We start from the raw sequence: 24,795 nt of genomic DNA, 5'->3' as shown, positions 1-24,795 counted from the left end.
AGCAGAGGTTGAGAAGGTTGGCTCTAAAGGAAGTCTCTGCCTGCTAAATGGCCCAGGGAGAGAGACTTTGCCTCCATGCTTCTCCTGCCTTAATTTCAGAAAACTCTCTGCAGCTTCCCCCACCACTCCCCCTCCACCATCCCTCTGGTCTCTGCAGTGCTAATCACAGCTCATTCTGGCTGCAAGCCTCATTTGGGGAAAGAGTGCTCCAGGACTCCCAAAATGCAAAGAGGGAAATTAAGGACAGTTGGCCAAATGAGTCAGCCCTCCACCACCAATGAGTCATGGGGACCACCCCGCTCTCTAAGCCTGGGAAGCTTTGCGGGGAAGGCCCCTCTGCCTTGTTTAGGGCTCACTGGGAAAGACTTTCCCTGTGGGCTTTACCTTTGGAGCAGGTGGTGCTGGCTTTTATTCTGAGAGAAAGGGAACCAGGCTCACTGAGTGTCCATTCCATATTACCCCAGGTTCTCTAACCTCATTGCCCCTTATGTGACAATCCTGTGATTGTCCCCAGTCACAGGGGATGTTCCCATTTTATAGCTGGAGAGCTGAGGTCGAGAAAGTTTAACTTGCTCAGGATCAGGAAAATGCACATGTCTAGTAACAGAGTCTGGCCAGCCCCAGGGAGAACCAGTCCTGGCTGTGAGTCTTGTTGCCCATTGGCTGGTCAGTGATGTGGGGTTATGCCAGTGTGCAAATGAGCCTGAGCTTCCCAGCAAGGGCAAGCTGGGTGGTTGCAAAGAGCCAGCTGCTCTGGCCAGTCTACCCCACACTGGGCAGCTTTATGGGACCCTAGCACGTGGCTGGCTGTGAGACTGTCAGGAGGGAAGCAAAAAACCCTCTCCCAGCCCCAGGCAGGACACTTTTCCTCTCCCCAGACTTCTTTGCCTCTTGTTACCCCATGTTAAGCCCACAGACATCATTTGGTTGTACCGCTTTAAAGGAGATTCCGTCGCCAGCTTTGTAAATAACTAATACAACCTGGTATTAGTCAGATGGTCTTGAAAGTTCCCAGATGCCATTTTGGTGAGAATATGACATTTAAAAAATTACCTTCTTCTTCCATCCCCCTGTCTTCCTGCCTTACCTCCATTGCCCAAACACAGGAGTGCTTCCTAGAGAGGCTCCCTTTCTGTTAAAGTCTTTGGAGCTGTCTCTTTTGGAGACTTCTCCCTCCCAAGAGGCTGGGAAAAAGAGAGCTGGGTGCAGAGCAGACAGGGCCCAGGAATATTTTGGCTCTGGCTTCTGATGTGCATTCATCCTTCCGGAAGGCAGGGTCAGGGAGGGGTCAGTCGCTGGCTGAGGCCCCAGGGGCTCTTGTTTGCTGTGGTGGTTGAACAGGAAGAAGGAGCAGCCCCGGAGCACGATGCCAAGATTCCAGACCCCCTGCCCGCCTCATCCTGGGCCACCTCCCTCAGGGGCCAGGGCCATGCTGCAGAAAGACTTAGGAGACCTGGCTGCAGTTCCAGCTCTGCTGCCACCTGTCCCTGTGACACTGAGCCAGTCACTTCACCTCTCAGGGGCTTGGTTTCCTCCTGCGTCTCAAGAAGGGGTTGGACTTGGTGGTCTCCAAGATTCACTCTGGTTCTGACAGCGTCTGAGTTGATCAAGTGAGGAACCGCAATAGTGCTATCCTCTTTAAGAAAGCTGTTTGCATTTTAACTGGGGGCTTTTGGAAGTGTGGTTTTTAAGACACTGGACCAACATCAGTGGTGGAAGTTTCAGCACTGTTCCCGGGGTCCGTGGAGGGGAGACGGCATTTTGCATACCTCTCACCCGCACACACTGATCCTGTCGTGGAGGGAGATGCCTCTTCCGTCCTCTTAGTTCACTCATACCTGTGACTCCCTCTGACCCCCTAGCTCCATCCACCTTTTACCTTGAAGAGGCAGATGGAGAGGTGGCATGGTTGAATTATAGGGGGCATCTGTGTGGATCCAAGGCACCTATGGGCTGTGTGTCTGCAGAGAGCCACTGGCCTCTCCCCCACCACCTCCGCTTTAAAGAGGTCACGCCCCTCATAGCATCGGCTGGACCCACTCCAGATGAGGTTGTGTTGGCCACAGGTGCTGCCCTGTCCTCAGCTGTTGGGTGCTGTGAAGAGGCCCTAGAGCTTGTCTGATAGAGGAGGAAACAGCCAGCAGAGAGCCATTGCCAAGATCCCCTGGCCCCCGGGCTGTGCTGCCTGAATCTCTGGAGTCCTAGCTGAGTGCAGCGTTCTCTTCCTAGCGGGGCTCCCTTCTTCAGCTGACCCCTTTATCCAGTCTCTGTTTCCCCCCTTTCCTTTCAGGGAGCTGATCAACTTCTTTGTCTTTTCAGCCTTTCCAGTTCTTCACCTTTAATTCTGTGGGGGTAGGGTTTGGAAGTGGCCTTGACCTGGTTTTGCCCTGAGGTCATTCAGGGAGTGCCTTTAATCCCGGAGCTTAGATTAGCTACCAGGGCTGGGATGAGCAGCCCCCCCACATCCCCAGGCCACCCTCTGGGTCCTTGTGTTTCCCTCAAGGGCAGCCTGAAGTTGGATGGGGTGGGAGGGTTGTGAGAGGAAAGCAGGACTTGAGCACAGGTGGGCAGGTGTCTATTGCCCCAGCCCGCTGGCAGGGGAGGCCACCGGATGGTCAGAGCCCAGCGCTCTCTGGAGTCTGCTCATCAGCCCCTCGGCCTCCTGTGTCAGCAGAAGGGTCTCTCCTCAGTGCTTGTTTCCTGTGGCCGAGCGGTGTAGTAGTTACTTGCGTGGATGTTGGTTGGAGTAAGATATGGGTTTTCATCTTGTCTCTGCCAGCAGCTGGCTGGGCTGTCTTGAGTAAATTACTCAGCTGTTCTGAGCTTCAGCTTCTTTTTAGAATGGGGACAATAATGCCTTCAGCTTCTTTGTCTATAAAATGGGGACTATAAAATGGAGAGTCACAGATTATTATTTTTTTATATATTATATTGCGTTTTAGGTTTTGGGGTACATGTGAAGAACATGCAGGATTGTTGCATAGGTACATACCTGGCAATGTGGTTTGCTGCCTTCTCCCCATCACCTATATCTGGCATTTCTCCCCATGTTATCCCTCCCCAACTCCCCACCCCCTGCTGTCCCTCCCCTATTTCCCCCCTACAGACCCCAGCGTGTGATGCTTCCCTCCCTGTGTCCCTGTGTTCTCATTGTTCAACACCCACCTATGAGTGAGAACATGCGGTGTTTGATTTTTCTGTTCTGTCAGTTTGCTGAGAATGATGGTTTCCAGGTTCATCCATGTCCCTACAAAGGACACAAACTCATCATTTTTATGGCTGCATAGTATTTCATTGTTCAAAGTGCCTAGCACATAGGAAGTGCCTCATTAAGTTGTAGCAATAGTACTAATAAATTAATACCCCCTTCCAGGGATGAATCAGACAATTGAGTTTCTGCGTCTTTTAAAGAATTTGGCCAGAATTCTGGTTGAGCTCCTGAATAAGCAAGGACCAAAATGTCTTTCCGAGTTCTCGTTCACCCCTTCCTTCTCGCTCCTTTCTTTGTCTCCGGTCTTCTTCCTTTGTCTGTTTCCTTCCCCTTCTCACTTTATTGTTTCTCTTTGTCCTCACTCTTCTGGAACCGTGATGACCTCTTTTCTTTACTTATTCATGATCCAAAGTGCATCCTGGCAGTTCCGAAAGCTGGTGCCATGCAACTAATTTTCTGCTTGCTGTGAGTTCCACCTCCTGCCTCCATGAAGACGCCGTAGCCCTCCAGCTGAAGGCTCCCCGCTTGGCTGGCAGGGTACTCACACCCTTGAGATGAGAATTTTCCCACTAAATCCTTTCCCATCTTAGGTCTTTTTTAGCTTTCTATTCTTTGGGTTCCCAACCACCATGACAAGTGGATATATGAGTCTGGAATTCAGAAAGAGGTTCATGCTGGAGATACAAACTGGGAATAACAAGCGTATAGATGATATTGAGGGAAAGTGAGTTGACATAAAAGGAAGAACTGGGAGAAAGGGAGAAGAGGATGATTCAGCAAAGAAGACCAAGAAGGGGCAGCCAGCAAGGTGGGAGGAGAGCCAGGCGAGTGTGAGGAGAGGGGAGAGTGTGGAAGGAGGGGGATGAGGGAACTGGCCCTTTCCAGATATGCTAAAAGGAGGATCAGATAAATTGGGCACTCAACAGAGGGGGCTGCTTGGTCAGGATGGGAGCTTTTACAGCTTGTTTGTATGCTGGCTGAATGGTCTGCTAGAGAGAGAGAAAGATTGATGATACAAGAGGGAAAAACAGCAGGAGCCAAATTCTCAGGGCAAGAGGTGGGGAACCTGGCGAAAGTGGGAGACTGGCTTTGGGTTAGGAGCTGAGATCATTCATTCCTGGTAATAAGAGGGAGACAAGCATAGGGATACAGGTGCAGGGAGCTGGGTGGGCGTGGCATGGAGAAGATGCGATAGTTTTATTTTATTTGTTTATTTTTGAGATGGAGTCTCACTCTGTCCCCCAGGCTGGAGTATGCAATGGTGTGATCTCGGCTTACTGCAACCTCTGCCTCCCAGGTTCAAGCAATCCTCCCACCTTAGCCTACCGGGTAGCTGGGATTACAGGCATGTACCACCACATCTGGCTAATTTTATATTTTTAGTAGAGATGGGGTTTCGCCATGTTGACCAGGCTGGTCTCGAACTCCTGACCTCAAGTGTTCTGCCTGCCTTGGCCTCCCAAAGTGCTGGGATTACAGGTGTGAGCCTCTGCACCTGACACGATAATTTTATTCTGATTGCTTATGTATTTTTCAACTAAATAAGGAGAGTGTGAGGAAGGGATATATGATATGGGAGATTTGAAAAGATGGAGAGAGATGGGAGAATAATTTGATTAGAGAAATACGGGAACAATGCCAAGATCTGTGGTCACCAGTGAAACCACGACTGCTCAGCACCATGGTGTATTTTTTTTGCTCTTGGTATAGGCTTAGAGTAGGTGAAGAGTTGGTCTTAACTGAAAGTTGAGTAAGTAGGAAAAAGGGGTAGAGGGGTAAGCAGACATGTGCAGGGCTGGATGTGGAATCTAAGATGAGTGTGCGAGCAGTGACGGTGCGACAGGAGGCATGGTGAGAAGTGGTGCTGTCTGTGGACTGGAGCTCCTGGCGAGATGAAAGAATGGATGGCATCTGCCTCCCTGCCCTCGATAAGTTAGGACCAAGCTTGCTACTACTTGCCATCTCCTCGTGATTTTTGGCTCTGGTATATTCCTCTTAAAATAGTTGAATAGACACTAAAATAGAAAATGGTCAAAAGCAATGCTTGTTCTAGGGCTGTGGAATCCATTCATCATTTAATGGATGCAATCTAATTAGGTTGCAAAGACATCCAAAGCTTCCTAGTGAAACAATGGAAACTGTGTCTATTATTATTATTATTATTATATGAGACGGAGTCTTGCTCTGTTGCCCAGGCTGGAGTGCAATGGCGCGGTCTCGGCTCACTGCAACCTCCACCTCCCAGGTTCAAATGATTCTCCTGCCTCAGCTTCCTCAATAGCTGGGATTACAGGTGCCTGGTCTCAGCTCACTGCAACCTTTGCCTCCCAGCTTCAAATGATTCTCCTGCCTCAGCTTTCCAAGTAACTGGGATTACAGACACCTGGTCTCAGCTCAATGCAACCTTTGCCTCCCAGGTTCAAGTGATTCTCCTGTCTCAGCTTCCCGAGTAGCTGGGATTACAGGCGCCTGCCACCATTCCTGGCTAATTTTTTGTATTTTCAGTAGAGACGGGGTTTCACCATGTTGGCCAAGCTGGTCTTGAACTCCTGACCTCATGATCTGCCCACTTTGGCCTCCCAGAGTGCTCAAGGCTGGGCACAGGCATGAGCCACCATGCCCGGCCTGCAAACTATGTCTTAAATCTATCCTAAATCTTTCCTAATACTTCAGTTGAATCAGTCCTACAAATACTGGAGTGGGCATTTGTGTTTGTTATTAACCTACAAAGGAAATACTCTAAATGCTTTGTCTTTGAAAAGGACTTATCTAGGGGAGAGAGTATATGGTGCCTGTCTCAAGTTGCTGAGAGGAAGCTAAGACCTCCTGTTTATGCAGGAGACCCACAGGTCTCTGGCAAGCAGGATTGCTATCGGGAAGACAGTTTGTGCCTGGACACTGGCCAGCGTGGATTGATGTCCTTTGCATGCAACAATCACAGGCCTGTCTGAAACACTTACAGGTATGTTGACAGTGGGCTATGAGGTTGAAAGAAATTCGGAATTTCTGGGAAAGGGCATAGAGGTTTAGTGGTGCCAAAGCAAAGCAGAAGAGTGGTAAACCTTGGCCTTTTGTTCTTTTAAAGTTTTCCAGCTTAAAGTGGTGGTATATAGCCCGTGGTCTTGATCCTCATCATAGAAGAAGGATGAGGTGGGCAGGAAAGGCTTTCGAGCCCTGATTGAGCAAGGCTGACTCAGATGAGAGTGGGGGAAGACTTGGCCGCAACGTTAACGCTGCGTTATAGAGCAGCTCACTGATGTGCAAGAGCCCCAGGAGATGCTGGCAGCAGCAGGTCTCCAAGTGTGCCCAGGGCCATCTGCATCTGAGCCCCCTCGGGGTACTAGCTAAACAGGCAGATGCCTACCCACTCCAGGGCAGGGGAATTAGAAGCTTTGGGGCCTGAGAATCTGCATGTTTCAAACTTCTCTTCTGGTGATTCTTCTGAACTCTGAAGTCTGAGAGCAGCCGGGTCACCAAAACTGCATTGCTGTGGCTTGCAGCAGTGAGAGGGCCAGTGATGGACGTTTCCACTCTGAGGTCCTTGTTCTCCAAAGGAAAAATTCCCCATCAAGGCAAGGAGTGTAAAAGAGATGGGTGCCTGGCATGTGTGTTTGAAGGAAGCAGGTGGAGAAAGGTCTTCAGGGATTGAGCGGCCTGGGTAAGGAATAGGCATCAGGGACTAAGAACTTCGACAAGGGAATCTGATTTATGAGCCGCCTCCGGGGGGCCTCATGCACCAGCAAAATTAGTCTTGTTTTACTGGTTCCAGCCTTGGAGTCCTGCCCCTGACAGTGGCCAAGGGGCTTCTATCCGAGGTTGTGGGCATCCTTCTTCTTTTTTTTTGAGACAGAGTCTCGCTCTGTTGCTAGGCACCAGGCTGGAGTGCAGTGGTGCAATCTCTGCTCACTGCAACCTCCGCCTCCCAGGTTCAAGCAATTCTCCTGCCTCAGCCTCCAGAGTAGCTGGGACTACAGGTGCGCATCACCACGCCCAGCTAATTTTTGTATTTTTTAGTAGAGACGGGGTTTCACCATGTTGGCCAGGATGGTCTCAACCTCTTGACCTTGTGATTCGCCTGCCTCGGCCTCCCAAAGTGCTGGGATTATAAGCGTGAGCCACAGTGGGCATCCTTCTTAAAGGCAGTGCATTGCAGATGCTGAGGGCACGCACTCGGCTTGGCGTCAGGTGGACTCCACTTAGTGGCTGCGGAGATGTAAGCAGGTTCCCCATCCTCTCAGGACTTTGGTTTCCTTATCTGCATTAGAGGGTAGAGAAGGCATCAAAGAAGTAAGGTCCTTTGGACTGGACTAGGAGGATGAAGAGAAGTTCCCAGGACAGGCAAAAGGTGGACGTAGTAGTTTATTTATTCTTTTATTCATACCTGCATGGATAGATTCACTCATTTGATGATAGTTTATCTGGGGCACACCTGGGCGAGGGCCCTGAACCTAGAAGAAGGTGTTGGCCCTCTTGGTGGTGAAGTGTGTTTTGTACTGACGGCGCAGGACCCGGTGGGGCAGTGGGAACTTGATCTTGGAGTCATGGAACTGCCTGATGGCTGGCGGCCCTTGCTGGATCCGGTCTCCTCAACCTTCGTGATCCGGATGGAGTGGATCCGGGTGCGGTGCCAGGTGCGCATGTTGATGAAAGTTTTTTTGGTGGAAAAGTGAGGAGAGAAGTCAGTGTGGAGAGAGTGAAGACTGAGTGGGTGTCCCAGAAAGAGAGTGAATTCAGAGAAGTGCCTCTCAAAACACGCTGTGCATGCGAATCACCTGGGGATCTTGTTAAAACTGCAGATTTACAGTCCCTAGGTTAGAGCTAGGGTGAGCATTTCTAACAAGCTCCCAGGAGAGACTCCTGCAAGTGGTCTGCGGACCCACTTTGTATAGCCAGAGTGTAGACAACCTGTTTGACAGGTTTGGTGATGAATGGGAGTTGAGCAATAGTGAGAGACCTTTGTGTGGAAAAGCGGAGGGCAGAAAGAACAGTGTATTTTTGGCAGTGGGGGTGGGGATGTGGCAAATACTTTTCTGTGGTGGGGTGGAGGTTGGGGTCCATGGAGGGAAAAGAAGAGGAATCTAAAAAAGGCAGTTGTGGCCAGACAGCAAAGAGGCTTGCAATGCTAAGAAGCTTACTTCATGCTGCAGGCAATGAGAGACAGAGGAATTACTTAAGGAGGGGTGGGTTGATGCCTTCTAGCTGGTGGAGTAGAAAAAATATGAAACATCATTAAAAAATCCCTTCTTACCAGACTGGGCGGCACAGGGAGACTCCATCTCTATATAAAATTAAAAAATTAGCCAGGCATGGTGGCACGCACCTGCAGTCCCGGCTAGGGCCACGGTAGGTTCGGGGAGGGGAGCGTGGATGCTGAGGAGGGAGGATTACTTGAGCAGAGGAGGTGGTGGCTGCAGTGAATCAAGATTGCATCACTGCACTCTAGTCTAGCCTGGGTGACAGAGCGAGACCCTGTCTCTGAAAAAAAAAATTTGCTTCTTAGCATCTCTAGATGATTTTCTTTGAAAACAGAACTTATATGACTATAGCAATACTGTGAGTCCGACCACAAAACATGGCCACCATTTGGTTTGAGTCTTAGCTGTTATGATAGAGTTTCTGCCTCACAGAAAGGAAAACAGAAGTTACATATTTGACCAGTGACCTGCCTAAGATGTGAGTCTTTAATTCTCATATGAAACTTTAAACCTATGAAGCTTAATAGCTCCTAGCTCAGGGAGAGCAAGTAGGTTTCTTCCTGTATGCAAACTCGAGACTGGTAACAGCCACTTGGAGTGCTGTGCTGAAAAGGATCGTAAGGTCTTATCCATGCAGATTGGAAGAGAACGTTGAATTGATTAGTAATGTCTGCTATGGATATGGGATAGAATGGTGGCATATATGCCGCATATTTAGCTATCCCTGAAAGGAAGTCAGATTTCTGGTGATCTATTCCTAATTCTCTCACACCTAATGCTCAGGTGAACCAGAGCCATTTTAGAGATGGTTGGTGCTTTCATTTCTCTGATTATGGAATAGGGTTGGTCACTGCTCATCCAGAAGCGTCTTGTGAATCTTTGAATACTTGGGAGGCTGCCCTTGTCTACTTTACAAGGTACTGGGAAAGGCCCTCACTGCTGCACTACTCTAATATTGATGGGTGTTTTCGTACTGAATAGACCAAATAGACTATATGTCTTAGGGCATCATGTCTATTAAACCTGAAGACAGATGCTGGTAACTGGAAATAGCCATTGATTTGCTTTCTTTTGTACTATTCCAACTCTCTAATTTCTCCAGAGGAAAGAAAGAAAGCCCACGTAAAAATCACCCCCTCTAGCTTTTTAAGTAAACAGCAAGATCAGTTCTTGTTCAGGAATTTGTTGGATAAATATTTGATTGTCAGGAAAAGTTGGATTAATCTCAGATAAAAATGTGGCCGATGGAAATGGATCTATCAGTTGGTTTTAGTGATCACAGATACAGGAGGAGTGCAGACCTGGTGCTGCCTGGATGTTGAGGCTTGGAAGCAAATATGCAGAGGTAATACGCTGCCAGATGGTGCCGGGTTTTGATGTACTCCCATGGAGCTCCAAGGATGTTTCTCTGTAAGCAGCATTGGCTCGGCACGATTGCTGTTTCTTCCTTTTTGATCCTGTTGAAGGACATCAGATACCTCCAGGGCTCAAGAAGCCTGGGTGAGAGATTTCTGGGAAAGCTGGTTGTCACCATCATCATCCTCATTTTCCATTCTCCTGCCATTGCAATTTGAAAAGTGAATTCATGACTTGGGGAAATTGGAAGGTGGAGAATGAAAGGGGGAAGAGAATTAAAAGGAGCCAGGGATCATTGGGGTCTCTGGTGGGGGTGGGGTTGTGGGTCTCTTGACTATAGTACAGTCTGGTGATGGCACAAAGGAGATCCTTCTTGTGTGCTCTTTCATTCTTTTCTTAGATGAAGTGAGTGAGGGACATTCCTGTCCTTTCTTGACAGATAGTATAATGGAGGTGTGGCGTGAAATCGGCTTTGGATGCCAGACATCTTTCTCTGCTCCTCTCAGAGGCTTCACAGGGAAAGCTGGTGATGGGTGGTCACTCGGGGGAGCCCTAGGGAGGACCTGGACACCCGGCTCCAAGTGGGAATAACTGGCCGGCCAGTCTGAGTGCGGCCGTGAGGTGGCCGGGAGGGGGGATGAACCCTCCTCACTCCAGCCACGGGCTGAGGAGCTGTGACCAATGAAGTCAAGTACCTCTGCTGAGGTTCTCAGGAGCTGAAGCCCAATAACGCCACCATCGGCTGCTGACCTACTTCCTGCAGCCTCCAGGCCCCTTTGTGTGGGCTGGACTGGCTCACTCCTGAGCAATTCTTCCCCAGGGTTTTCCAGGATTAGTCACTGCCAGATGGTGAGGATTCGGTGCGCTGCCTCATTGTAAGCAAGTCTGGCTTCTTGAGGGATTTTGCTAGAGGCATGGAACGTTGAGGCCCAAAGGGGCCTGAGGGGACAGCTAGTGCAGATTGAGGAAACTGAGGCATGGAGAGAGTCAGTGACATGTTTCATCATGCCTTGGCAAACTTTTTGTGCATACAAGGAGAAAATGTTGCTGTATTTAGCAGCTTAAACAAGGAGCTGAAATGCCGTCGGGTTGCCGCTTTGGGGTTGGCCATCCTGGGACACGGTGTAGTTCGATGCCAAAGGATTAGACCGTGAAGACGTGGATGTTCCACTAGCCCGGCTCCACTGCTTGCTGGCTGTGGCTACCTGAGCCATGCTGAGCCTTGACTTCTTCATCTGTAAATCAGGAATATTCCCATCTGTCCTGCTCACCTCACAGGGTCACCATGGGGAATCAAAACAAAGTCAGTGACTAGAGGAAACATAAGGATCATTAAAGTATCCAGACATGGCTTTCTTCCAGCCAACATGCTGGCTGCAGGTTCTTCCTCTGCTCATATTGGTTTGGCCATACTTCTAGGAAGCCTCTGACTTTCTAACCCTGGGTGGTGTTCTGGGGAACCTAAAGGGGAGGCTTGTTGTAGGTGAGAGAGGCTCAGGCAGGTGAAAGGAAGGAAGAGCAGGGTGAGGGCGAGACGGGGACATGGAGGGCAGTGCCCGAGGGGAAGATGGCAGGCTCTTTGCTGCAGCGAGTCTCCTTGGGCCACACCGTGGAAACAGGTTGGACCCAGGAAATTGAAGGCAGATGCACTCACCTTGCTGTAAATGCTGAGGGGTCACGACCATTCACATGGCCACTGAAATCATCTTTGTTCCCACTATTAGCTCTTTTAAAGGAGATTCATTTAAGAAAAATAACAGCATGGAGGAGATAACTGATCTAAAATCCCAAACCCTGCTCCTTTCCATTGTCCAGCCCAGCACTGGACCTCACCGTGGCTGGGAGCACAAGCCAGACACTGCCTAAACAGGAGTTCTGTCCAATGTCTGCTTTTCAGCCAGACCCCTTACTGTTCCTCCTTTGCCATTGTATTAGTTAGCTATTTCTGTGTAACAAATTATCCTCCAACTCAGCAGATTAAAATCGCAAACGTTTATTATCTCCTAGCTTTTGAGGGTTGGGAACCTGAGAATGGCTTGGCTGGGTGGTGTGTCCACAGAGTGTCCCATAAGGCTGCAGTCCAGATGTTGGCCAGGGCTGCAGGCTTCTCAAGGCTCCACCAGGGCTGAAGGAGCCATTTCCAAGCTCACTCTCATGTTGCTGGTAGGCCTCAGGTCCTCAAGAGCTGCTGCGCTGAGAGCCACAGTTCTTTGCTGACTGAACAGAGGCTTCCCTCAGCTCCCTGCCATGTGGGCCTTTCCATGAGGCAGCTCACAACACAGCAGCTGGCTTCCTCCAGCATGAGTGATTGGAGACAGACAGAGATATAGAGACAGGTGCACCATCAAAACAGAAACCACAGTGCCTTTTATAACTTAGTCTCCAAAACTGTATGTGGTCACTCCTTTTTACTGTGTTTGTTAAAAGCAAGTCATGAAGTCCAGTCTACATTCAAGAAGAGGGGAACAGCCTCCACATCTTCAAAAGAGGAGGACCAAGGAGTTTGTGGGCATTTTTACAAAGCACCACAGCCAACAACATTGTTGCCTGCCACCATTTCTGTCCTCGCCTCACCATTCCGTCTGTCTCCCAGTGCTGCTCCTCCTGCCTTTGGCCCCAACTTCCCTCCTGGAGAATTTTCATGACTACCACTTGACCAGTCTCTGGGACTGTGGGAGAAGCCTCCACCAGGACGTGCCCCAGCCTCATGGGCAGGGATCAGTCACCTAGGACTGAAGAACTTCAATCCAAGGTCAGAAAGAAAGGCATGGCTTCCAGTGGGATTTGATTCATCTCCTGAGGAAGGACAGAAACTGAGGCTGGCAGGCCCTGGCTTTGGCCCCAGAATCTATATCAGAAAGTGATTCCTGCTATGAATGAATAGAGTTGGGTAAAGACAATGTTCCTGAGATCATTGCACACGGTGCTTCCAAGCTTGAGTGATGGACAAAGCCTGTGGCAGAAGAAGCATGTTGTGAGACCATCTGCATGTGAGTTCTTCCTTCTGTGCTGCTGAAACCATCCGCGGTTTGGAGAGGCGTGATGGCTCATTGCTACTAGCGACTGTTAGTTCTCTCATCACCAATGGCTCACCCAGGGCAACACGTTCTCTTTGGTTCTTATCTTACTTCACCTGTCATTTGGTGGTGGTGCCACCCTTCCTCTTTCTTGGATGCCATGAAGTGCCTCTCTCCAGGTCCTTCTCCCTTTCTGACCACGTTGTCTCCAGCTTTCTCAGTGGACTGTCTTCTTGATGCTTTTTAATGCTTTCAAGTCCAGTGGTTACTCTTCCCCCTATCCCTAACCAGGTCCTTTTTATTTTGTGCTCTGTGGTCTCTCCCTGAGTGTCTCGCCAAGTTCCAAGGCTTCATCAACCACCCAAACCTGGTAATTTCTAAATTTGTATCTCCAGCCTGGTCCTGTCTCCTGAATGTAGGCCCACATTTTCTCACTGATTCCTGGGCATCTTCATCAGCACCATGAATGCAATGTGCCCAGATTGAATCCATTGTTATGCTCCGCAAGCCATGTCTCCGCTAACAGTTTTATCATCTACTCTGTGACCCAACCTAGGAATCTTGTTGCCGTTTTTACTTCTCCCTCTTCCTCACACACATGTTCATGTAGGTGTCATGTCCTGTTGACCAACTCTACCTCTCAAATGTTTCCTTCTTTCATCCCCGTAATTATTAGATCTGCCCTGGACTAATGCCTCTCACTACAGTGTAAGCTCCACAAAGGTAGGGTTTTGTCTGTTTTGCATTGCTCAGCACCTATTACAGTGTCTGGCTCATTGCAAGTGCTCAACACAACTCATTGAATAGATGGATATAGCGGCTGGTCCCCCTTCCCCAGCCATCTCCAACACATCTGCCTTCTGCCCTATCCCTAGACTCATCTCTCTAAAGCGTGGGTACAAGCACATCAGATTGTTGCTTAAAAACCTCCTAGGAGTCCTAACTGTTTAAAGAATTAAATTCATATCCTTACGCCTACATAAGAGGCTCTTTGTAATTTTTCCCCATACCTTTCTAGCATCATCTCCTGCAATTCCTCTTTTCCCTCCTTTCCTTGAGCTACTTTGCTTTGTCTGAGTAGACCATGCATCTTACATTTCCTGCTGTTCCCTTTCCCTGTAATGCTGTTTCTTCTTCTTCTTCTTCTTCTTCTTCTTTTTTAACTTAGAAAACTTCTATTTATCCTTTAAGGACCAGCGTGAAAGCTACCTCCTCTCAGTGGCTTTCCCCTAGCCTCCCCAGCATTATTTATTGCTTTCTCATCTGTCAGAACTATATTCATTCTCCTGTTATAGCACTTATCACATTGTATTATAGTCATTTAAAAGAGTCTCTCTCTATATATATATAGTACTTATCTGCTGCTGTGTAACAAATTACTCTGAAACTCAACAGCTTAAAACAACAGACACTTATTATCTCATAGTTTCTGTGGGCCAGGAATCTATGTGTGGTTTATCTGGGTGCTTCTGATCTAAGGCTCCCATGAGGTTGCAGTTGAGTTGTCAGCTGGGGCTATGGTCTCATCTGAAGGCTCACTTGGGAGAGAATTCAATTCCAAGCCCATACATGTGGGTTCTGGCAGGATTCAGTTCCTCCTGAGCTGCTGCAGTGAGGTCTTCCTTCATCTGTTGCCACATGGACCTGTCTGTAGAGCATGTCACAATATAGCAGCTGACTTCCCTTAGGGCAAGTAAGTGAGAAAGCATAAGAGAGAGTGTGGAAGATGAAAGCTGCAGTCTTTTTATAACATAATATTATAAGTGACATCCCATCACTTCTGCCATATTCTACTGGTTTGAGGTGAGTCATTTAGTGCAGCCCACACTCAAGGGGAGAGAATGACACAAGGGTATGAGCACCAGGAGGGGGATCATTGGTGGCCATACCAGAGACTGCCTAGCACACTTACTAAACTGAGTTCCTCAAGGCAAGCGTCGTGTCACATTTCTCTTTGAAACTTCAGCACCTTGTACAGTTCCTGGCAATGAACAGGTGCTCAGTGAATTTGGCCAAATTAAGTGGAATTATTTTTTATAAGAATCTGATCACAATTGGATAGATTGCAAAGTCCACAAGAACCATCAAAATTAGACTAAAATGATTTAAAAATGTAAAAGAAAGTGTCTAAGTGTCATGAGTATACTGTCAGTCCTCTACTTCTAGGTACTTCTATAATTGCTTCCAAGGCTTATGTAGAAAAGGATAGAAAAGCATGAAAGCATCTTTTTTTCTTTTGATTTAGCACAAGTCTGTGGAATATTTTTTGGAAGAAAAAATGAGAACTCTACTTCAAAGGTCCTCAAGTAACTCTAGAACTTAGACCACTCATGAATTCATATTCTAATTCATGGATGATCAGCAGTTGGAAGAACATGGGCAATCAAATGTTGACTAATCGCTGCTGTTTTCCACCAGCTATCCATCAATTACAGACATTACGAAACTCTCCTGGATGTACTTAGGGCAGTAGGAAGTACAGGGATTTCAGGGTCTTCAGTCTAAGCAATGGTTTCTTTTTCAGGCCCATTTTCATAAAGAAAACACAGAGCCTTTAGCCAGGGCCCATGGTTGGATGCTCCTGAGATCCAGAAGGGCCTGGAATACACAGCCGATGTCAGGGCTTTGCATCTAAAATCGATGTCAGGCTCTGGATAATGATTCAGCTTGGCCTCCACACACTGTTGTGGGACAAGAACCACTCTGGGCAGCTGGTTGCCTGCAATCTGCAATTCCAGAGAAGCATTTAAAAGGAAAGCCATCCTGAGTGCTCATACTGATAACCCTCTTCTCTTAGTCACTCCCTGCCTGGCAGTATCTGCTGCTGTCACACAATCAGCTCAATCCAGCTCAACCCAGATCTCATATTCCTCATAGATGGAACCTTGCCTAAGGCCTCTGTCTGCCTTCAGTTTATGACAGCTCATCTGTATAGACCCAACTTATTGTATGGGGGTGGGTGGTATGGTTGGTGAAAAGTGCTTTAGATTTCTAATTTCCTTTGCTTTCTGTCGTGGCCATCTTTTGTTGTGTTGATGTTGGACTAGGACTGGACTGGTCAATATGGGAAAATTGACATGAATTCTAGAAGGACTTACTGGCTATTTATATTTGTTTCTTAGTTGTTTTTTTTTTAACTTTGAGTTTTAGTTGGCAAACTTTAGGAGGCTTATTTATCCCACCAAGCAGATGGGCAATTGGGGATCAGTAGTACCTCTCAAAATACCGTTTATGGGTGGCACTGACAAAGCCACAGCTTCATTGATAGCAGATTCCAATGCTGTAACTTAATATATTGAAAAATGAATGCCCAGAGAAGTCAAATGACTTGTCCAAAGGACTCAGGTGCTGTAATATATCTCAAAGTGTGGCGGTTGTAACACAAGGGCAGGGGTTTGGATTTTCTCACTGCTATATCCCCAGCACCTAGAAAAGTGCCTGCCACATTTATATATTCAACAAATTCTGTCAAAGGAATGAATAAATGAATAAATTATTTTCAGGGGCTTTGGGGTCATTGCTATGACTCTCAATAAATTTCTAGTGCTGTGCGTTGGCCTCAAGTCTAGTCGAGTAAGTTGTATAAATCCAGGTCAAGGCTTCCCTATACCATTATTTCACTTTAAGAAGACCAACCATGATGCATGCCCATAGGTTTATAGACAGGTATAGATCCACTTCCTGGGGACTCTACCTTGGACCACACTTGATCTCGAAAACTTGGGGAATTTCTAGGACCATTTGAGAATGACGCCATGAGCCCTTGGCTGTTTAGCCCATTAAAAGTGCCCATAATGCTCTCATATGAATGTGCTTTGTATGGTTATTTATAAGAATGACTGGTGCAACAGCCCCTGTGGCTTGCATCCCATGTGGTTCCTGAGTGTGCAGACCCTGACAGCTGGAGGAGAGGATAAGCAAACCTCTAAGAGGAGTGGAACTGGATGCATAGGAAGGTGCTTTGCCCAGGAAAGGGCAGCCACAGCTCACACTATTATTTATTTTTAATGCATTTTTGTTTGTTTGGTCTTTGTCCTTTCTGTTTCTCTTCTTTGTCCTCTTTGAAGTACAATAAAAATGGTGAGAGAAAAAGGGAGCCATTCAGATGCCTCTGGAGTGCCATTGTGATCATAGATTTGCAAGTGTCTTCAGCATTAGAAGTAACATCTGGGGGCAGATAGAGATAAACCTGCAGACCTTTGCAGAAAGGTTACAAAGCAGGGCTTGAGAAATAATTATGTGAAGCAGCAGTGCCCGGTTATCATACTTGCCATAACATATACGTAAGGAGGTTGAACTCTTGATTGCTCGGAATTGGTCCACCCCTTTCTCCTTTACAGATTGAATATAATGACTGAGTCTCAAAGCAGAGGAGCATGAAGAGAGAGAGAGGGAATGGGGCAGAGGGAGAGAGGAGAGAAACAGAGAAGAGAGGAGAGAGAATGAAAACGAATGGATCTATTGAGTGAGATGGCTTCCCAGAGAGAACTAGTAATAATATTTTTTCTCAAATTACTCTGTAGCATGATGATTCAGATATGACTCTGCTTTGCATAAATGCTTTAGCTAAAGCTTCATATGTACATTTGCAATTTGTAAATACCAGGAATTTTATATGTATATGAGAATATAGAGAACTATTAAAAATTTGAGCCAAATTATTTTCTAATGAATGGCCATGGAGACTTGTTTTTGGTGCTATTTTGGGTTGGAATTGATTCTGTGTATTTTATATAATACAATTTCTATAAACCAAGAATCAGAACAAGGAGCACAATTTGAATTTTGCATTTACTTGCCTGAGAACCATGGATATTTAAGTTCTCTTTGCCTGAGAAATAGTTTTTAAGAGATCAACATTGATAAATAAGGTAATAAAGTATAATTAGATGTTTATAATTTCACAGTGAATAAATAATAGACCATGCTGGTTCCAAAGTTATTTGTATTTATTTTATTTATGTTTTCAACACATACCTAGCAAGATAATTTTTTTTCCTGGAGCCTTAATTCAATCAGTGATGTGGCTTAGCCTAGTCTAAATTAAATACCAGCGATAATGAAATAAAAGCTCTTTTAATAAGGATCATAATATAAGAGACACATGTCATAGCAGTTTGTGTATTTCTTTTGCCCAGGATTTGTTGCAAATGAACTGTGTTTCTCTCAATGTACTGAACATCTATAGAGGAGATTGACTAGTAAGTGACTTAGGTTAGCTTTTAAGTTACAATCATAACGTGAGCTTAATCCACAAGGTGTATTTAGATATTTTCTCCCCTAAAAGTCTGGAAATATCCTTGTGTCAGGGCAGTTGTGTATTAGCATGCATAGAAATTGGCAACTGTGAATATGAAACGAACACTGGTTTTGCATGGATATTTATCTGTATGCCTTCTCACTCAAATACCACAAAATCCCATTTGCTGTCCCTTGAACATTTTCAGCATCTGTGCACGTTTCTATAAAGACATGAGACGTGTCCTTCCAGTGGCAAGGCTGCCGTCACTGCTCTCAGAGGCCTGCCTGCCCTTTTCTACTGAGCTCAGTCGGCTGTAATGTCAGAAACACTGGGTACTCCCAGCCTCGTGGACTATCATCTGTCTGAGAAGATTCCCATACCCTGTTGGTTTCCTTTTCCCTCCATCTGCTGAAATAGCACCCCAAAGCCAAATCCTGAACACCCAAAAGCCTGCTCCAGCAGTTGGATCTCCCATACCTAGTGGCCATGGGTGACATACCCAGTGTCAACCTCTAGGGAGGATTGAGGTCAGTTCTGGAAGGGTTAGGGCTGAATCAGGAATGCCTCTTCATACCACGTTCTCTATTGAACCAGCAAACAGGCTAGCAGGAGATTTACGGAATGCTCCTGATAGAATAAATTTGGAGGAACACCCGGCAAGGACTTGGTTTTTAATGATCCGGCTGGGCCGAATCAAGCACACTGCACCATTTTCTAAATTCATTTTGGTAATTGGAATCTTGTAAATGTTCGTTGAATCATGGCACCCAGGGAGGCCTGAGAAGGGTTGTCTCCCCTCTGCTACACTGGGCTACTTAAATAGCAATATGGGTATTTTTTGCTTTAAAGAAAACTGGAGATAGGAAAAATCTAGATTTCCAAGCAAGTATTAGGTTGGCGCAAAAATAATTGCAGTTTTTGTCATTAAAGTAATGGCAAGTACCGCAATTACTTTTTCACCAACCTAATACCTTAGAGAATGAGGGTTCACTTTACCAAATAAATTAAGATAGGGATCCTCAAATATTGAGTGACCATAAGTATTATAAATTACCTTATAGTAATGTGGCTCTTTTTTTCTTGGACCTTTGAATTGGAGAGACTGTATCTGTTATTCTCTTACTTTCAAGGCATTTAGGAATTAGTTCTGGGCAAAAGAAGGAGTTCTACCAGTGAATCTTAGAAACTTCCTTTTGTCTAACAGTGTGTATTATGTAAGTAATGTTTGTGGCAGGTAAGAAGCCTCATTCTTGCAGTTTTATCCAGCAAATGATTTTTGCAGTGTTTGGAGAAAGGCACAGGAGCAAATCTGTTACGGTGGCCCAGGCAGGAGGATTTAGTTCTGGGCTCAGTTTTTGCACCTGCGGATGGCTTAACTTTTTGTGCCTCGCCCTCCCTGGCTGAGAAGTTACAATAATATCATCCCTCCCCTACTTTCCTCTGGCACTTGAGTGATGTCTTGAGTGTGGAGGGGAAGGAGTTCTGCAGCCAGAGCTGAGGATTGTCTCAGTCCTGCATTTTATCGGGGGCTTGAGGCTGTGTGAGCTTAGCGCCCTTCCTTCCGGTTTAAAGATCTTCAGGAGGCTGATGACTTTCTCAAGATGGGAACACAGAGAAAGCCATGAGATTGTTTCAGAAACTTCCAACAGGTGTTTCCAAAACCCACTTGCTACCATCCATTGTCCAAAGCTATCCCAGAAAATGTCTTCATGGCTCAGCACAGGAATCTTAGAGCTGGCTCTCCATAAACACTGGTGGAGTGGCGCTAAATGCATGCAGTACACACCACCCCCAGATCCTCCTCACGGAGACAGCTCCAGATGCACAGTTGGCTGCTGAGTTCTGTCATACTCTGAAACATGCTGACTTTCCTTCCTCGGGAAGATGGCATGACTGAAGGGTGTTATTTTTAGTAGGCTAGCTTTTGCCCTGATCTGTCAACATTCCCTCATTCGGGTTCTTTACTGATCAATGATAAACTACAGAACCTGTGGCAGTGAACACAGTTGACCACCTTCTCCTTCTCGAACCCTCTTCTTTTGGTTACTGTGACCCCATACTCGCCCGATTTGCTGCTTACCTCTTGGACCATGCTTCTTGCTTTCCTTTGCTGGTTCTTCCTTTTGATCTCTAAATAGCTGAGCTCCTCCAAGCTCAGTCCTAAATCCTTTTCTTTATTCTCCTTTCCTCTCTCCTCTTCCTTTCTTTCCCTAGATACTTCCTCATTCCCCTTTCCCTAGATAATTTCATTAATTCTTATGGTTTCAGTGATCACCTATTTAGCAAAATCTTCGGAATTTCAACCCATACATTCAACTCTCCACTCAACATTTCCACCAGAAGTCTCATAGTCTCAATTTCAACATGCTCAACATAGACGGAATCCTCTCTTCCTCCGTGTGGTCCCTGCAATCCTTCTGCAGGCTTCCTCATCTACGTCTCCCCGACACCTATAATCTACCTAGTTTCTTGGGTCAGAGACTTGGGAATATTTCTCATCACTTTCCTGTATTCCCAATATTTAAACAATAGTCAAGTCCTGTCAAGTATTTCTTTAACATTTCCCAAATTTCCACTTTAGTTGAATCATTCTTGTATCTCTCCTGGTAGCTGCATTAGCCTCCTAACTAGTTTCCTGGCAATAATTCTTACACTCCTGTACCCACTCACCCCCCAACAATTCTTTCCTTAGAGACAACCCCTTTCTCCTTCCTTCCTCTCTTCCCTCCCTCTCCCCTTCACCTCCCTTCCCCCTCTTTCCCTCCCTTCCCCCCCTTTCCCCTCCCCTTCCTCTCCTCTCCCTTTCCCCTCTCTTTCCTTTTCCCCTCCCCTGCCCTCCCCTTCCCTTTCCCTCTCTTCACCTTCCCCTTCTCCTTCCCTTCCCTTCCCCTTTCCCTTCCCCTTTCCCTTCCCCTTCCACTCCCCTTCCCCTTTCCCCTTCCCTTCCCCCTTCTCTTCCCCCTTCCCTTCCCTCCCCTTCCCCTTCCCTTCCCTCCCCTTCCCCTTCCCTTCCCCTTTCCCTTCCCCTTCTCTTCCCCTTTCCCTTCCCCTTTCCCTTCCCCTTCCACTCCCCTTCCCCTTTCCCCTTCCCTTCCCCCTTCTCTTCCCCCTTCCCTTCCCTTCCCCTTCCCTTCCCTCCCCTTCCCCTTCCCTTCCCCTTTCCCTTCCCCTTCTCTTCCCCTTTCCCTTCCCCTTTCCCTTCCCCTTCCACTCCCCTTCTCCCTTCCTTTCCCTTCCCCTTCCCCTTTCCCTTCCCCTTCCACTCCCCTTCCCCTTTCCCCTTCCCTTCCCCCTTCTCTTCCCCGTTCCCTTCCCTCCCCTTCCCCTTCCCTTCCCCTATCCCTTCCCCTTCCCTTCCCCTTTCCCTTCCCCTTTCCCTTCCCCTTCCACTCCCCTTCTCCCTTCCTTTCCCTTCCCTTCCCTACCCTTCTCTCCCCTTCCTTTTCCCCTTCCCTTTCCTTCTTCTTGCCCTTCCCCTCCCTTCCTCCCTCTCTCTTTCTCTCTCTCCATCCCTTCCTTCTTCCTTCCTTCTTCCTTCCTTCCTTCTCTTTCTCTTTTCTCCTTTCTTTCTTTTATTTTCTCCTTTCTTTCTCTTTCTTTCTTTTTCCTGCCTTCCACCTTCCTTTCTTTTTTCATGATTTAAATGTTTGTTTTCCTTATTTAAAAATATATTTTCAACTATTTGTTTTGACATAATTATAGCTTCATAGGAAGTTACACAATGTATTACAGAATGGTCCATAAGCCCTTCACTCAGTTTTCTCCAAGGGCAACATCTTACATAATTATAGCACAATATCAAAACCAGGCCATTGACATTAGTACAATCATCGACTTTTTTCAGATGTGATTGGTTTTACATGCACACATATGTGTGTGTATGTATAGTTCTGTGCAATCTTATCACCTATGTAACCACCGCCACAATTAAGATACAGAACCACCTCATCCCAATAGCCCTCACGCTAAAGAATGCTCCTTTAAAACACAACGCACTCCACTCACTGCCTTGCTTAACGACCTTTAATGAGTTAAAGGCCCCAGATTCTTAAATAAGGGCTGCAAATGCCTGTAATCCAGTTCCAGCTACCTCTGCAGCCACCTCTTACCCCTTTCCTTTTGCTCACCAAGGCTCTGCTCACTGGCCTTTCTCCTTGTAATTTGCTAAGCTGCTTCCCTGCTCAAAGCCTCCACCCATGTTGTTCCCCTTACTTGGAATCCTTCACTTTCCCACCTAGATAACTTCTCATCTGCCACATATCAGCTTAAAGGTCTTTCTCAGGCAAGGTTTTCTTGACATCTCGGTCTAGGTTAGGTTCTTCTATTGTTCGTTTTTACGGCCAATTATACTTTTCCTTCATGGCACTGATCATACAATTGTAATTGATAGATAGGTGTGTATGGTTGATTTGAGGCCTCTTAGGCTAGGCTGGAAGGGCTTGAGATGTCTTGCTCATCTCACGGTGTCTTTTCTGTCTAGCGCAATGGCTGGCCTGGAAGGTGCTCAGTAAGTAATTGGCAAGTAAGTGAATAGTTATCCTGAGCTGGCTGGGTGTGGCTGGGGTGTGGCATAGAACCGGGCAAAGTCAACTTGCCTCTATGGGCATCCGCTCCATGACCTCATGTTCATGTTCCTGGTGGTGACCTGTCAGAGAACCTGGGCATCTGTGGAGTTCCAAACAGATATTTCCTCCCCAGTTCCCATCCCAGTGTTCTCTCTGAGAGATTGGAATAGGGAGCAACCCTGGCTAGTGTTCTTCTTAGACAGACCTTTGAGATGCTTTCAAGAATATCAGCTGGCTATTCACCCAGGCTTTTAATGTACTACTTCTTTCTCCTTGGGGTCACTGTCATGGTAGCACCTTGAGAGGGTTATTAGTTGAGAGCTGTGGGAGTTTCTAAGTTGGATGGTACCTGAGAAGTCCTTGAAAAGCTATTAGATCCGGCCTCTCCTTGCTGATTCTGCCTGTATTCACTGAGTGTCCCCCTAGATGCCAACAAGTCATTTCCACACCCCTTGAACTCTCAGAGATAACTCAGTGTGGTTTCTATTTGTGGATTTAAAATTTGAAGGATCCTTATGTTGGCTGAATAGACAGTATTTCATCCAAATGGCCATGATGTGAACAGCTCTCTGAAGACTTGAAAGGAAGGAAATGGGGGCTCCTGCTAAGATGTGGCTTTGCCAAGGGCGGTGGCGCCATGGGGAATCCTGTCTGTGGAGGACAGTAGGTTGGTGGCACTAACCATGACTGGCGTCTCCTGTCTCTAACATCCTTCTTTAAAGCACATAATCCTTCAAATGAAAGAGGCAACACAAGGTACCATATAATGGGTTTGGCAGAGTTGGAAGCTCTGGAGAACGGTGAATGGCCAGCACTGGACAAAGCTGTCCATTTTTTTGTGATAGAGTCAGTAATGGGCTTTGCCCTGGGTGCTCTGGGCAGATTCTGATCTGGTTCATAGCCCTGGGAGCCCTGGGAATGTCATCCAAGTTTTCCTTCCATACTTGGAAGGCCAAGGGTCTCCGCATTCTACAGTTCATGACCGTCTTCTCCCTGCAGGCACCTCTCTGTTAGGTGACCTAGGTCTGCGAACAGAGTCCAGCTCTGCAGGCCAAGTCTTCATCATGGCCCACTGGGGCTGTGCTCGCAGGTCACAACTTCATGTGCCTCCTCTCATCTTGAGATTGGGTTGGCTCCCATGAAACTTGGGATGGAGAAAAGAGTTAGAGCCGGTGACCAGTCCTTTTGGGATAGACCTGGGCATTTGCTCTGATGCACCATTTTTTTTTGCCATCCCTGCCAATCCACTTCCTTCTGTAGTCCCTGGTACTGTTCAGGATGTGGACTTTTGCTAGTCTCATGGGTATGGGCATGGATACTTTAGGTACCAGTGCAATGTCTCATCCTAACCCAAGCACTGACCCTGGAAACCTCATACAATCCTTCTGATATCCTCCCTTGCACCACAAGGCAGTGTGAATAACTGGTTGAGTCAGAAGGCCAAGCTCCAAATAGTTCTTACCTGTTGCTGCTGCCACAGCTGATGCTGGGGCTTGGAGGGCCCCGCTGGTGTCTCTCACAGTGCTGCCCTGGGCTGCATGCTCTGCAGTTTCCTCTCTCGTTCTCTCTGATCACTGTTTTCTATCCTCATCAACTGGTTACACCTACTGGGGATCATGGTCTTAGTGCAAGTGGAATTGGATAGGCTTATATTTCTCTTTTGCCCTTGATCTGAATAACAGGGTAGTGAAGAATGTGGGTAGAGCCCTGTCTGGGCCCTGATTCTTTGCCCTACACCATGCCACCCTGCCCTGACTGCACATTGGGCATCAATGTGTTTCCAGTTAGTGGTGTTGAGGGGTGGCAAGTCAGACCCTTTGGCCCTAACTCTGCTGTTTCTGGCTTCCTCCAGGTCACCCAACCTGTCTGCAGTTCACCCTGAACATGACCGAGGCTGTCAAGACCTACAAGTGGCAATGCATAGAGTGCAAATCCTGCATCCTCTGTGGGACCTCAGAGAATGATGTGAGTTTGGGGCTTTCCCTGTGGGAGGGAGAAATCCACAGAGCTGGGGTCATTTGAGGGGTGAAGAGAAAGGAAGGACTCTTGTCATTAGGACCCTGGGGCCTGTTACCTTGGCACTTGGGAGCAACCTGGCCGTTAGCCCTTGAGGGTTCAGTGACTGACAGGGGTGACCACTGCTTATGGCGGGGTTGTGTCTGACTAGTTCCATCACGTTACAGTATATGATCTTATTTGGTCTAGATGT

General features: G+C 47.1%; 1 protein-coding gene across 3 annotated transcripts in view; it reads left to right on the top strand.

Moving 5' to 3' along the window:
* DPF3 (double PHD fingers 3) overlaps positions 1-24,795 on the top strand; it is a 291,911-nt gene that overhangs the window by 245,756 nt on the left and 21,360 nt on the right. For 2 of the 3 annotated variants that reach the window (XM_012438050.2, XM_012438049.2), the window contains exon 9: positions 24,439-24,551. In XM_012438050.2, coding sequence (XP_012293473.1) covers positions 24,439-24,551 — 113 coding nt within the window. Of the gene's footprint in view, positions 1-24,438; positions 24,552-24,795 lie in introns of those variants that run through there. The other variant, XR_001105013.2, reaches the window with a different exon arrangement.

This window comes from Aotus nancymaae, unplaced genomic scaffold (assembly GCF_030222135.1).
Source record: "Aotus nancymaae isolate 86718 unplaced genomic scaffold, 86718_ANA_hifiasm-v0.15.2.pri h1tg000011l, whole genome shotgun sequence".
NCBI lineage: Eukaryota > Metazoa > Chordata > Mammalia > Primates > Aotidae > Aotus > Aotus nancymaae.
The sequence above is the reverse complement of the archived record's forward strand: the minus strand, read 5'-3'. Positions and strand labels throughout refer to the sequence as shown.